At 46.2% G+C, this 15,758-nt stretch overlaps 1 protein-coding gene across 1 annotated transcript in view; it reads left to right on the top strand.

The window, feature by feature from the left end:
- Positions 1 to 9,502: 9,502 nt before the first annotated feature.
- Positions 9,503 to 15,758, top strand: part of Fam102b (family with sequence similarity 102 member B) — a 57,849-nt gene continuing 51,593 nt past the window's right edge. Inside the window, exon 1 of the mRNA XM_038311227.2 lies at positions 9,503 to 9,742. Coding sequence (XP_038167155.1) covers positions 9,606 to 9,742 — 137 coding nt within the window. The 5' untranslated portion in view covers positions 9,503 to 9,605. The remainder of the gene's footprint in view (positions 9,743 to 15,758) is intronic.

Below are 15,758 nucleotides of genomic sequence, written 5' to 3'. Positions count from 1 at the left end.
CCTGCTTGAAATTGGCAACACTAGTGACTCCCTCCACCTTCTAAAAGAAGCATGCAATCAAGGGTATGATGTACTAAGTCCTTCTGTATATGTGTTGCTTTTATTGGTTAATGAATGAAGAAGCAACTTGGGTGGGCCTATGACAGGGAAGAATAGAGCTAGGGGAGAAAACTAAACTGAATGCTGGGAGAAAGAAGGCGGAATCAGTGAGACACCATGTAGTCACAGCAGGAGACAGACACACAGGAAACTTGCCTGTAAACCATGAGCCTCATGGTAAAATATAAAATAATGGAAATGGGTTAATTTAAGATGTAAGAGCTAGCCAATCAGAAGCTAGAGCTAATAGGCCAAGCAGTGATTTAATTAATACAGTTTCTGAGTGGTTATTTTAAGTCTGGGCATCCGGGAATGAACAAATAGCCTCCGACAACAAGGCTACACTTCACAACCAGCTTCTGTTTCTTTCTTTTTCTTTTTCTTCCCAACCCCCTTAATCACAAGCTTTCTCATAGGCACCATGATGGCCTGATGGTGATTTAAATTATTATAATTATCTTGAAGCTTTGTTTGTGTGTATCTGGGTGCGTGTGTGTATGTGTGTGTGTGTGTGCATGTATACAGGTGCCCATGGAGGCCAGAAGTAGTTGTCTAATCCCTTGAGCTGGAGTTACTTGCACTTGTGAGCTGCTTCATGTGGGTGCTGACATCTGAACTCCGGTGTACCATCTCTTCAACCCTTGTACTTAGGCATTTTCTACAGTAATATTAAACTTGAATTTAGTTGTATCTGGTCATATATATTACTATAAATCATTATAAATTTGTAAGTGAAATACAGCATAATACCTTAAGCAAACATTGCAAATTAACAACTGAAGGTTCATTTAGACAATAAACATTTGTTGTAGAAGTGATTACCTGCGCCAGGCATACAATATGTATTTTAGGGAGAAACACTGAGAAATCAAATGTTTAAGCACTATGCTAGAATGTCATCCTAGTAAGAATGAAGCCCTGAGTTCAACTCCTAGAAAAACAAAAAGAAAAATTAAATATTTAACAGAAATAAGCTAGTCACAAGAGAACAAATACCATTATATGAGCTCCATAGGTTAACCAATCCACGGAGAAACAATAGAATGGTCCCAGGGCTGTGGCAGGTGGATTTGTTACTGTTTGCTGGATACAGTCTCCACTCTTCAAGATGGAGAGTTTCGGGAAGGATAGTGGTGCACAAGACGTACTTAATGTCCCTGAACTATACATTTAAAATATTTAAGATGGTATATTTTATGTATATTTTACTACATTCAAAAAATAATAATTAAAGACCTGAAAGTATCCATGTAATTCATATTCTTAGCAGACAAGATGTCCTATGTACAGCCTCCAGCACCAACAGTAATAACTCTGTTACTGCTATCTTAAAATTAGGTGATCATTTCTCATGCCTTCCAGACCAGTGTTCTGGTCAGTGGAATTGAGAAAGAAAGTGGGGTCTTTGCTGTAAGGTGCCAGTAGGGAACCCAGGTTGCTGGAGGCTTGATGCCCCCATCTCCCAAAATTATCTTTGACATCAACATCTGGCCGTCAGATAAACAAAGAGTGAAACGATCATTTGCATGGTGCTTTTATTGACCATGCCTGAAGTTGGCACACTAACTGGAAACTGTAGTCAAAATATTTACTCAAGCAAACAGGTTTCATGACGACCCAGAATTTTATGTCCTAGTCCATCTGTTTGGTCAGCAAATAACCATGTCATCCTCTTGACAAATAATACACTCATTCCCTAACCAACATGCTGCATTTAGGTTTGACAGTACGGGACACTGAGGTTACACTGAAGAGTTTCCATGAGGTCTGGATGTATTTTCACATCATACTGTGGTCCACTTATTCTTGATGGGATGGATTCTTGTCCCACGGCAGATATTAGGCAATGTCTGGACATATTTTTGACTGACTCAGCTGAGAGTGAGGGGAATAATTAGAGGCCAGGACTGCCTCTGAACATTCTATAATGTCCGTGACCGAATGCCTCTGAACATTCTATAATGTCCGTGACCGAATGCCTCTGGACATTCTATAATGTCCGTGACCGAATGCCTCTGGACATTCTATAATGTCCGTGACCGAATGCCTCTGGACATTCTATAATGTCCGTGACCATCCCTACAACACATGGTCTGGTACAGTGTTCAGTTCATGAGCTAAGAGCTAATGAAACATCTTCCCCTCCTCCAGAGCAATGACAGGACACGTGATGTGGTGACTATTTCTAGCAGTGACAGCAGGTGATGCCAGTCCGTCACTAAGATCTAATTCCGCCATGGCAGAATGATGAGGCACCTCCTTTGTTCATGGCCCTCTGTGGTCACTTTTCTGGTCTCCTACTGTGGAATTTGAAGGGGGAGTTAGGCAGCACCACTTTCTTGGGAAAAGCATAGCTCTTAAAACAGTTTTGGGATGGACGGCAGTGATGCATGCCTTTAATTCCAGCACTCAGGAGGCAGAGGCAGGAGGATCTCTGTGATTTCGAGGCCAGCCTGGTCTACAAGAGCTAGTTCCACTCCCTCTCTCTCTTCTCACTGCCCCCTTTTGCGTGTGCACACGCGCCCTCTCCCTCTCTCTCCCTCTCCCTCTCTCTCTCTCTCCCTCTCTCTCTCTTGCTCCCTCTCTCTCTCTCTCTCTCTCTCTCTCTCTCTCTCTCTCTCTCTCTCTCTCTCTCTCTCTCTCTCTCTCAATAAAGCTTTATGTCTAAAAAAAAAAAAAAAAAAAAAAAAAAAAAAGAGCTAGTTCCAGGACAGCTAGAGCTACACAGAGAAACCCTGTCTCAAAAGGGCAAAACAAAAAACAAACGAACAAACCTGAGACTTCTTATCAGTTTGCTTCCAGTCAGTTCCATGCGCCAATAACATTAAAGTGTCTACAGATAATTCCCAGTCTTGATTTATTTCTTTGCTTCTTCGATCCTAAGACTTTCCTTTCAGTTGAAGGTGGCTCCTGGGAGACCATTAGACTCTGAAGTGGAGCCACGTCCTAATCTAATCTTTGCTGCAAGGCTGAGTCTTAATGGGCCCTCATTGCTCAAAAGCTTTCTCAGCCTTGTTTTCTATTCTCTGAAGAACAGAGCGGCCAGTTTTTCCGACCCTCGAGGCTTCAAGTTTCCGATGCTTTGTTTCCTTTCCACCCATGCCTAGAAACCTGCTAATTATTGCATGAGTGCATCTCGTGTTCGCAGTATCTTGTTGAACGCAGCCAGCGGCCATAACCGACAGCATTCTCATTTTCCAATATTTTTACAAAGGGATCTGTAGGCATGGCGCTTTCCTTTCAGATTGTTGCAGGCAGCTATGATCAAATGCCTTGTGCTATGGTTTGAACTGTGTATTGAAATCTAAGCCTTGTTATGAAATATTAAGAAGTGGTGCCTTCAAGAGGTGATTAGAGTAATTAATGGATTCATGGGTTAATGGGCAATCTAGAGTGAGTCTGCTATAAAAGCCAGTTTGGCCAGGTCTCTTTCAGGTTCCTCGGCTCTCGCCATGCGATGGATGCTCTATGTCAGCATTTGACCTTGGACCAGAACCGTAAGCCGAAATGAACCTCTTCACTTTCCTTAGCCTATCTTGTGCTATTATTCTTTTAGTAACAAAAACAACGGACCAATACACTCGTCAAGGATTTCTGTTTTTCGGTCCCCAGCGTTTCCTTGTTCCTGCCTGAGTAGCTGGAGACGTTTATCGTTTTACACTGCTTTCTGCAGCAGTTCTTGTATTAAGGCATTGCTAGTTGTTTGCGGCGAGAATACATCAAACATTCACAGTAAAAAAGAAATAAAAAAATATGTTTCTTGTTCACACAACACTCCAATGTAAGCATCGCTGGCCAGGGGTGCAAAGGTGAGGTTAACCTCGGCTACACAGCCACCCTAGGAACCCTGGGCTCTGTCATCTTTGTCATGTAACTTCTAAAGTTTCCCTGGACGTCCGACTCTGACCAGCAGATGCCAGAAGTAAAGGAAGGTGACCTGTGGGAGGTTTCTATAGAGCCTGGAATTGGAGCCATGATGTCTTTCAAATGTTAAAGGGATTTAAATAAAAAGGGATCATGCATCTTTCAGGAAACATTCTCAAGGAAAGAGAGCATACCTCTCTTCCTCTCACCTTCTTGTCATCCTGACTCCGCTGTGGCTGTGAAGGTGTATTTCCAGCTGGCCTAGCTGTACCTCACACTATGGCTTTGGTGGCTCTAGCTACTTTTTCTACCTCTCTGCTTCGAACGGGAAATGTTCTCCCCAGGCTGGTGCTGTTGCAGACTTGATCCCCAGCTGATGGCACTATTTTAGGAGGTGGGGGAAACTAGGAGTTGAGAGGAGGAAATGAGTCATCAGAAGGGGGTAACTTTGAAGCATATTTTGTTCCTGCTCCCTTCCGGTTTCTTTCATCCTGCCTCCTGGCTACAGGGAGGTGAGCAGCCTCCACCACAAGCTCTACCAGGAGGTTCTGCCTGACCGCAGTCCCAAAGCAACAGGTCCAGCTGTGTCCCGAAGCCATGAACCAAAAGAAAATCTTTCCTTCTTTTAAAATTGTTCTCCTTGGGTATCGTGACAAAGACAGAAAGTGTGACCAACACACCACCTCTGCCTTCCTTTCTTAGCGGCCGCCACGCCCTTCACACAGTAGAGCACACTATAAGAACGTCAAACCTTGGGCAAGAAATCGTCTTGGAACACGCCCTGTAGCTCTGCCGTGTTTGCCCGAGGTGGAAAACAGCTTATTCCGAGTCATTTCAAGAAACACATGTTGACTACCTAGTAGTATCAGATACGCCAAACTTTACACCAAAGACTCAAAGATCACCAGCAAACTTTGCAGAAGTTGCACGATGGGCACTGAGAAACTTGGGTGTGTTACCCTGCATTCTACTATACTCTTCAAAGAGGTCGGAAAAGTTTTTTTAAAAATTACACCTCTGATGTTCTCTTGGCAATCAGACTATAGGTTCAAATAATGTCTGCTAAAGAGATGTACTTAAGATAAAGACGGGTGTGAGTAAACACAGGCTATCTCCTGGCATTTGTGGCCATTTGCCATCAAGTTATGACGACATGAATATGGTACCTAGACGCGTCTTAAGGGCCTCGTGATGGGAGGGTTAGTAGCAGTATCCTCTCATCAGCTCCAGTCTGCATTCTAGTCGGAACCAACCTGCCTGGTGCTGTTAGAACACAGTCTCCAAATCTCCCTGGCCTGATACGAGTTTCTTCCTCACTCCAACATGTTGGCTGTAGATGTGGGCAGTCGCTCTCTTTGTTCTTCTACAGAGACCAGAGCTCTTTTGATCTCGTGGTTATCCCGTCTGAAGTCAAGTCTTCCCTATACCTCTCTATAATTGGTGAGGCATGGGAATGATGGTCCAGAAAGCTGCTCGAAGTCTTGCTTCGTCTCCTCTTGGAAGTGGCGTGTTGCTTCTCAGACAGTGTTGGCCAGAGCAGTGCTTCTCAGCCCGTGGGTCATGGCCTCTCTGGCAGATCTCTGTCTCCAAAAATATTTACATTATGATTCATAAGAGCAGCAAAATTATAGTTATGAAGCAGAAGCGAAAAAAAAATCTATGATTGGGGGCCACCACAACATGAGGAGCCATATTAAACCGTCACAGCATTAGGAAGGCTGAGACCCACTAGGCTAGAAGAAGGCACATAGCTATAGCTGCCTTCAAGGAGACTGGGAAATGCACACTTTCCCAGGACAGAAGATGGAGGAGACCAAGCAGGTGACATGACTTGGAATTCAGTATCCTGCAGATTTCCGTCCTCAGTCCCTTCCAAGGACTTCAGAAGGACCAAACTGCTGAAAGAAAGACTTTTCTTTCTCAAAATATTTGGCATTGTTTTTTATTCCAGCAGGGGATGCTGGCTGGACTGCCTGTGCGCTTATAGCGTTCGGGCCTCTCACTTGGATCTGTTCCCACCCCTGCATGCCGCACAATGGCTGTCTCCTCCAAACTGCCTTTTTACTCCTCCTTTGCTCTCTGGCTTGGGCTGACTTTGTGATCATGGGAAGCACCTGCAGATCCTAAGTGAGAAGGTGAGAGACATCAGGGTTATTTCTCCCCACCTCTGCCCCCTCTCTCTCTGTATGGAACACTGGGGTTCAGGGCCATTTCCTGCCTTCCTGCTGACTCATACCAGGTGTCTCATAGTCAAACTGTATGCTGTTTCCAGTGTTACTACAGCTTTATAAAATGCAAATCTGAATACATCACTCCTCCGGTTTAAAACACCAACAACTCTCCATTGCACCCATTTCCAAGCAGGACTCTAAACTGCAGACAGACAGAACTAATTTCAGTTCCTTCTGCAACACAGGACCTCTTCCTCTGAGGCTCCACTCAGGAGAATAAGCTAGAAATGGCTCCCCACCCCCACCCTCATCCCCAGGCCTCAGCTCTAGCAGTACCAACCCCAGAAAGCACTGAACTTAGCTGCACGGTGTTATCGTCTATGCCAGCAATCTCCCTCTCCGTCACTACAGACAGATGTTACGCTGCACTACAACCCTCTGCTTGCTATCCTACGCCCTCCATAGGATGTAGCCAGCCTCTGTGGCTCATCTCAGATCTATAAAGCACTTGACATATGATAGGAACTCAGTAAGTGCCAGAAAGTTCCTGGATATTGCTGGACGGTTTGAACCTTCTTTGGACATACACCGTCTCTCATTCAATGGCAAAAATTAGTAAAGAAGAGGGGGGAAAAAGGCCTTTTAGTCATCCTTCCTATTAACTACCATCTACTCACTTGTGAAACCATGCTAATATCACTTTGCCAACATCTTTCATGGAAAAGTCTCTCACTAAGGTAACCAATGACCTATTAGCTCTTCAGCCTTGTGATGGCTTTTCAACCCAAATTCTCCAGGATTGCAGTACACACATGTGCAAGCCTCTCTCTCTCTCTCTCTCTCTCCCTCCCTCCGTGCGTGCGTGTGTGTGTGTGTGTGTGTGTGTGTGTGTGTGTGTCTGTGTGTGTAGGCCACAGGCCCACATCATTCATCAATGAGAAAGGGTCTCAAGCTTGCCAGTTGGGTAGACTGGCTGGCCAACAGTCTCCAGGAAGCCTCCTGTCTCTCACCCAATACCCCAAGAGATCTTAATAGCTAATGTTACAAGGTTCAAGCTCTTGGCTTTCAGGCCATCTCTCTCAATCTCTTTCTCAGGCTGCTTGTTCTTGGAAGCCTTCGCAGTCACCTCCTCCTCCATCTGCCCATTAAATATTCTCCAGAGCAACTCCTTCTTGCCCGCCTTTTGGGCTTCTGCCATGGGCGAATACCACAATTCCCAAATGCATACTTTCAACCGTGACCTTTCACGGGCACTGAGGCTCAACCTCACTCCCTGCAAACTGCGCAGATACTCATAACGTCCTCTATTCCCAGCCTGCCCTCTGGCTCGCAAGGCTCAGTCCCTTTATTCCTGCAAGTTACCAGCATCACAATCCATGCCTTCCTGTCTTCCAGTCCCACGGGGCAGCAAGCTTCCACTACCAAAGTCTGGCGCCCAGATGTTGTGCCCTGTCTGAGTCCGTTTCTTCACCTGTAATGTCTGTCTCCCGCTTTCTCCCAAATCCTAGCTACTCTTTAAAGTTCATAAAGTTGGTTTCTTTCAATTCATCACTTTCTCCTCTAAATTCTATTTCATTTGAATTTAGTTCTATATTTTCCTCTGTCTTGGGTTTTGTCTTTTAAAAAAATTGATATGTATTATTATTCTCGTGTGTGTGAGAGAGAGAGAGAGAAAAAGAGGAGAGAGAGAGAGAGAGTGAGAGAGAGAGAGAGAGAGAGGTGTACATAGAAGAATACATGTCATGGTGGCACTTGGGGCTCACCAAACAACTGTGTTGGGCTGGTTCTCTTTGCACTTTTACATGGGTTCTCCAGGTCAAAGGTGCTTCTCCCATTGACAATGCACTGCATCCAAGTTTTGCCTTTAAACGTTTTTAAAACATATTTATTGTGGGTGTACATGCCTCACAGAGAACCTGTAGAGGTCAGAAGCCAGCCTGTGGGATTAGGTAGCTGTTTCTTTCCACCAGAAGAGTTCCAGGAATCAAACTCACGTCGTAGGATCGCCTGCAAGTTCCTTTACCCACTGACCCATCATGACCAGCTCAGAACTCTAAAATTCTTAAGGGCAGTTTTGGGGTTTTGATCCTGGAGTCTAGCTAGCAACTAGTGGTTTAGGCAATTATAATATTTATATGACTAAACACATGAGTGGGCTTGCAGAGATGGCACAGCAGTTCCAAAGGACGCTGGTTCAATGTCCAAATCCACACAGTGACTCACAGCTGCCTATGACTCCAGTTTAAGAGGATCTGACACTCTTTCCTGGCTTCTGCTGGTACCTGGCACACAGGCACACACACAGGCAAGACACCCAGATACATAAATTGAATTTTAAAAAAAAACTAAATGAGTGATCTAAGAAGAATAATCTTTTCGATTACGTCTTTTCAACAATTAAAAGGACCAGGCTGGAGGTATAGCTCAGTGAGGTTGCTTGCTAACATGCATGGAAGCCCTGGGTTCGATCCCTAGAATTGCATAAACCTGGCATGGCGGCACATTCCTGTCGTCCTAACACGAGGATCACAAGTTCAACACCATTCTTGGCTACATCGGGTGTTTGAAGTCAGCCTGGGCTAGATACTCTGACTGAAAAACAAAACAAGTGAACCACAATAAATAACAACAAACAATCCCCCTGAAAACATTATGTAGCTAGGCTAACAGCATAGATTTTTAACAATGGATACTGTATTCTCTCTCTCTCTCTCTCTCTCTCTCTCTCTCTCTCTCTCTCTCTCTCTCTCTCTCTCTCTCTCTCTCTCTCTCTCTCTCCTCCCTCCCTCCCTCCCTCCCTCCCTCCCTCCCTCCCTCCCTTCCCTCCTCTCTCCCTCCCTCTCTGAGGCCATGAAATCACTGGACTGGAGGAGGGGAAGAAAGGGGGCGGTGCAAACCCAGAAAGGAAAGGCGCAGAGGAAGCTGCAGAAGGAAGCTTTTTCGGCTGGGTTTGTCTTTTTTTAACCCGCGGGAGGCGTGACGAGCTTACTGCCGTCGCGTGTTAGCTTCCCCAGCTTCCCCCGCCCGGCGTGCGCCCGCCTGTAGTTTCTCCGCCCTCCGCCGGCCGGCCTCCCGCTTCCGCGCCAAGTGCGCTGCATGCCGCGGCAGCTAGGGGGCGCCTCAGGCCCGGAGGCGGCGGCGGCGACCGTTCTTCCAGCGGCCGCCTCTCCCTGCTCGCAATCAGACGGGCGGCGGCGGCGGCAGCGAACGGGCGCCCACTTCCCGGGCGAGCTGCAAGGCGAGCGCTCCTGGCGGGCGGCCGGGGTCCGCGCTGCAGCCGCCGGTGCGGTCCGGTCCGGGCTGCCGCCGCCACAGGCGGCCCCGGCTCCCGCCGGCTCGCGGCGCCCCCCGGCCGCGCCCCCACGCGCTGCTCGCGGCCCCGGCCATGGAGCTGGGCGGATCCGAGGCTCGGCCGAGCTGAGGCGGCGGCGCCTGTCTGCTCTGCCCGCTCCCCGGCGCCTGGCCCTCAAGATGATGAAGAAGAAGAAGTTTAAGTTTAAGGTGGACTTCGAGCTGGAGGAACTCTCCTCGGTGCCCTTCGTCAACGGGGTCCTCTTCTGCAAGATGCGGCTGCTGGACGGCGGCAGCTTCACCGCCGAGTCCTCCAGGTAACGGGTCTCTCGAGCTGCTCTCCCGCGCTCGCACGCTCGCCCGCCGGCACGGGCTTGTTGCACGGCCGGCATCCATCCCTTTGCTTGCTTGGCCCCTTTGCTCTGCCGAGCTGCCAGCCCAGTGAGCTCATCGTCCTCCGGGGACGAACCGGAGCTCAGTCGGGGCATTGAGTGCTTCTCAGTGGGTTAGTCTGGCTGGCCTTGACTCAGGCGCTCCTGACTCCAGGTGGCCCCTGATGTCTGTTTTCCTCCCAGTTCTCCAGGAATGGGAGCGATGGAGACACAGGGAGAGAGGATGCTTCTGGTTTCTCTGAAGACATTCCCATATTTGCACAATACAAGCTAGAACTTAAAGCTTTGAGAAGCAAAAATGACCCAAACGGTTCCAGTTCCAAGAGCGCCCACTCGGAACTGTCTGTGGTTGACATTAATTCCTGTGACTCTACTGTGACTTAGGGCAGTCAGGCCAGGAGAGGGCTTGGGCTCTGCCTGGTCGGGCTTGACTTGACTCAAGTGTTCCTGGCAGACGAGGCTGTAGTCTTTGGCTTGCCTAAGAACTCAGTGTCCATTTGATGCGCTGATATTCTCAATTATCCATCTTCTGGTGTGACGGGTGCGTTTCAAAGTGGAGGACTTAGAAATGAGAGAGCCCAGTTGGGCGGTGGTGGTGCATACTTTTTGTCCCAGCACTCGGGAGGAAGAGGCAGGCGGATCTCTGTAAGTTCGAGGCCAGCCTGGTCTACAAGAGCTAGTTCCACGACAGACCCCAAAGCTACAAAGAAACCCTGTCTCGAAAAACAAAGAATTAAGAGAGCCCAGACCCTGCCCTCATTTTGAAATGAGGCACCGTGGGAGAATCCTTCAGCGGTGACAGAATGCAACCATGTGTGGCAGGATTCCTTGAGTAAATTAAAGGCTGTCCACAGGTTTATCCTTAAGTGTTTTTTTTCTACAAGAAGACAGAAAATTAGAAGAAGTTTTGGAATGAATTTTTAATTTCTCAAAGTCAAGGAGAAGGGCTAATCGCCAATGCATATTCCGTCTATATGTACTTAATTTCTACACTAAAAATATTCTTTTCATCTGCCATCCCATTAATAATGTAAAGGAAATAATGTCAATGGGTTGTGGGATGGAAGCCAGAAAACGCCTGATTGCTTAATGAACAGATGCGTGAGGCGCTACTGATCCTTAAAATTACAAAAAAAAAAAAAAAAAAGTCCACCGAGGTTAATTTTTAATATTAAACTGTAATGACAAATCTGTGGGCATTCAGCTAAATGATTATATCACAACCATTTTAACACTCCTGTCAGAGAACAATGAACTGTGCAAAAACGTATGTGTGTATACATGTGTGTGTATATATATATACATATACATATATGTGGGGGGATGGAAAAGCCTAAGGCAATCCTGAACGTCATGTGGGGGTCAGGTGACAGCCTTACCCTGAGGCCTCAAAGTTTTCCTTCAGGGTTCTTATCCCCCCCTTCCCCCAGCCTGGAGCAGCTGGCTTGGGCTTCTGGCCCAGTGCTGACACCTGGTGGCCAGAACCCGGATCTTCGCCCTTCTTTCTGTCCTACCTCCTTCTCTGCCTGGAGTGTTGCTTTGGCTTTGGCGTGCTTCTTCTCACAAGCCTGTTAGTCATCGAAAGCAGGCCTTCCCCCCCCCCCCCCCATTTTCCCAGTAAACAAGTCCACTGGGTCTTTTAAACATTCTTTCTTATTTACCACCCTAAGCGGGGCGATGAAGTGGACGGTCTTATTTTCTAAGGAAATGAATTGAGTCTTGGGAAGCCTACCTTCCAAGACCCCCTCCTGTCTGATCAGGTGATGCCAAGATGCTGGTCGAGGTCTAGACTTCAAACATTATGATGCCAGACAAAGTGATGAGCTGTGTGCTGTTGAAGACTTTCCGAAGGCAGCTTCCTAATAATTTAAGATGCAGGGATTATAACTGGATTTATCCTCAGCTGGGTGATGGGGAGAGAAGCCAAGTAGCCTGGTGTTAAACAGACTCTTCCTCCAGCTAAAATCTGGCTTTGTCAAGAGAAAACCTCATGGGCTTACTTAGGTGTTCGCAGGTAAAAAACTGGAAAACTGAGACAGTTGGTGATTTGGGAGTTGTCTTGAGGATTGCATAAGACAGTGTCCCTGCAACGCTACGGTCCTTTGGCGTTCAGTGATGAAGAAGTTGTGTTTACTTAGGTGTTCACAAGTTCCTTTATCCTAAGTACCAAAGCATTGGCTTAGGAATGATTCCATGAGCTAGCTACAGTGGTGCAGACCCCAGTCCCAGAACTCAAGGTAGATGCAGAAGGAGGCGAGCCTGGACTTCATGAGACAGCCTTAAAACACACGAGCATGCACATAGACAGACAGGTGCACGCGCACACACACACACACACACACACACACACACACTCACACCAATTAAGAAAAAAGATACCTTCCTCTACAGGGAGAAATAGAAAACCTGAACTATCAAACTTATGTGCCACCTAAATAGTGCATGCCAGTCTGGACCATACAGCTCCACATGCTAGATTTTAATTTTAAAAAAATCATTCTAGGGGACCTTTGTGAATCAGAAATGATTGGCACTCACATTTCTCCCCTATCAATATGAAATGAGTCCTGTGCAGAAGAACTAGAGCCAGCTCAAGACCGCTACCTTGAAAGGCCTGCCGAGAAGATTATCTTTGATTAGTAGCGTGATCTTCTTGCCTGGATCATGAGCATGGCTTACTGCGCTTAGTCTGTTTGTACAAACCATGTGGTTCATGCTGAAAGCCTTCTGAGAGCCTGGAGATTTAGTCCGACTAAACAGAGGACAGACACCTAAGCCTCCAGCCCTCATTACACCTCACGAGTGTCCCTGTTAGATGGCGTATCAACACAGTCCAGTGAGAGAGAAGCTGTGGGCTGATTCCGCTGGGTAATCCAGGAACTGCAGTGTCTGTGAGTACGGCCGTGTGCTGAGTCCGCTGCGCCCTAAGGAATCCCCAAGCCCTAAGTGTGGTCTTAGAGACCCCATACAAAAATCATATCTGTAGTGTTGGAGAAGAGTCTTTTTCTTTTTTAAAGATTTATTTTGTATACCGTGTTCTACTGCATGCATGCCTGCCAGAAGAGGGCACCAGATCTCACTACAGATGGGTGTGAGCCACCATGTGGTTGCTGGGAACTGAACTCAGGACTACTGGAATAGCGGTCAAAACTCTTAACCTCTGAGCCAGCCCTGGAGAAGAGTTTTAGTGGATGCACAGAAGGTTACATAGCACGCACGCGCGCGCACACACAGAAAGACACACACACAACTTGGCTTTGCTCAAAAACTAAACGTACAAGCAATTCATGTCATGGCTCACCAGATATCACTTGAGCACATAGCAGATTCCTAGCTCTCTGTCTCGGGATGTGAGAAGCAAAGCTAATACAAGGGTCCATGGGGGAATTACCTCCAGTTAACGAAATTAGATCATAGCTGTTTGATGGCTGGACAGGAGGATACATATGGCTTACTGCTTCATGGGTGGCTCAGAGGCGATGTGAGTTTCGAGAAGAAAAAGGCTTGTATTCCCGGCTGCGATGTTTGCTGCAAGCTGCTTTAGTATTTCAGCTGAACGTGCCGAGAGGGCGAGTTTGCACCAAGGAGAAAGTGAGGTGGGAGGACAGCTTGAGCAAGCCATTAATAGAGTGGTACTTCAGCAGCTTAATGGCAGAGAGCTCATCTGAGCAGAAGCAGGAGGTAATATTAGAAAGGGGCTCTCACATTATAGGGTCTGATTTCCCTGCTCAAAGGACAGGATTCAATCCAGGATTCTTGAACTGCCCTGTAATGTGATTAAAGTGGAATTTAAGCTGGCCAGAAGCCTGCTCCTGTTTGGATTCAAGTGGCAATAGATAGATTAGAGACAGGGAGACCAAGGGGAGACTGTGAGAACCACCTGGGTCTGGTGAGGACCAGAACACAGGCTTTTCCTGTCAGTCGCTGGTAGTTGGGTGGCCGATGCCTTGAGCCATTGACAGAGTAAATGCCCTTTGGTTTGGGAGGAGGGGCATTGTCCACAGCTGTAGAACAGCAATTCTCACCCTGCGGGTCTTGACGACCACAGAGATCGCATTTCAGATATCCTGCACATCAGGTGTTTACATTATGATTCATAACAGTAGCAAAATTACAGTTACAAAGGAGCAATGAAATAATTGTATGGTGGGGGGGTCCCCTCATGAGGGTGGCAGCGTTAGGAAGGTTGAGAACCATTGCTGTAGAAGATATGAAAAGCTAAGTTGTTTGATTACTCTATTACATTTAAGATGACAATGGGCCTTTCAACTGATCAAAGACACGGTTGTTTTGCTATGTGGATTTTGTATATTCTTGGCCTCTTGGAGCCATACTGTCCTGCTTATATTCCTATTCTAATTCCCGTACACTGCTTCGTTTGTTTGTAGATGATGACTGAAAGGAATTTTAGAAGGATCCAGGCTCTCCTCTGAAGGTTTAGTCAGTAAAAAGAGGCAATATGAAGGTCTTTATTTTGAATCAGTGATACTAAAAGTGGTTAAGGCAAGGGGTTAGGTCTCGCCACAGTCAGCAAAACATTTGAAAATACAATGCACTGTTGTAACGGTCCACTCAACCGGAGCCAAGGGGCTGCCTAATAAATTATTTTTGAAGACCTTTCAGAAAAACAGAACATTGTATTATTTGAATCTTTCCAGACCACTCCTTAGGAAAGCATGTAAATCACTTTTAAAACTTACGGGGTTGTGAGTATGTGTTTAATTATGGCCTATTTGAACAGAGGAATGATGGGAAACAAATCTCCCTACATACCTGTGATCTCCCAGTTTGCCTTGTCTCCACATGTGTGCATGTGTGTTACATGTGTTTGTGTTGGTAACTACAGAAGCTGCCAAGTTTCGCATGAGCTTGTGGAAAAAACCCATGTGAACTCAGGGAGTGTCCGGGAAGCTAGCGAGCACATCTGTGTATCGGATCTCTGACTCTGTAAACAAGCTAAAGGGATTTCTTTTTTCTTTTTGCCAGAGAACATCTTTGTTTTCGAGCTTTTAATTGCCTGCACATTGTGTCCTTCTTTTTAGTTAATTTTTGCCATATGGAAAAAGTAAAAATGTTTTCATATTGGAAAACTTAGAGAAGCAAAAATAGCAAATATTGCTCATAAATAAACTGTGCAAAGCTTACCACCATTGTTAATATTTTGGTATATACCCTAGTCTCATCATTGGTCCTTACTTGTGCACACACACACACACACACACACACAACCCCCCATACCCATCACTGATATTTGTTTGTTTGTTTGTTTGTTTATAGGCAGGGTCTCACCATATAACACTGACTGGTCTGGAACTCGATGTGTAGAACAGGCTGACCTCCAACTCACAAAGATGCCTCTGCCTCCCAAATGCGGTATTTAAAGGCCTATACCACCAAGCCTGGCCACTGATCTTTTTGAACCAAAATAAGATCTTGCTGTACCTAATATATTTTCAGTTACTCTTTCGATAGCCAAATATTCAACTACAAAATATTTCAAATAGCTACATATTATCCTATTATATTCCAGTGATTGAACTAAACCCCTCTGAAGGAGAGTGCATCAGATGGGAAGAACACGAATCAAATAATCCCACACTAGGTCCAAATAGGGTATAATAAGGGGTTCTTTATTAAAGGGGAACTCACAGATCACAATGACGAATAGGAATGGAATCCAACATCCAGGTGTAGGGAGCAGGGAGTGAGAGAGTGAGCCGGTGGTCCTGCAGGCTTCTTGGTTCCCAAGGCCATACTCAACCTGGTCCAGCCTCTCAAAGGCATTGGCTAAAGGAGGTTCCCCATCACCTCCCCCTTTTGTCTAAACAAGAGAGTTCCAAACCCAATACAAAACTATATATAATAAGAACAGATAGCACATATAAAAGTTAGAATTACAACCAGCATAAACAATATTAAGCAAGAAACATGCTAAATATTT

The sequence above is a fragment of the Arvicola amphibius genome, chromosome 14 (genome assembly GCF_903992535.2).
Source record: "Arvicola amphibius chromosome 14, mArvAmp1.2, whole genome shotgun sequence".
NCBI classification, from domain to species: domain Eukaryota; kingdom Metazoa; phylum Chordata; class Mammalia; order Rodentia; family Cricetidae; genus Arvicola; species Arvicola amphibius.
Note: the sequence above shows the minus strand (reverse complement) of the source record. Positions and strands in the feature narration are given on the sequence as shown.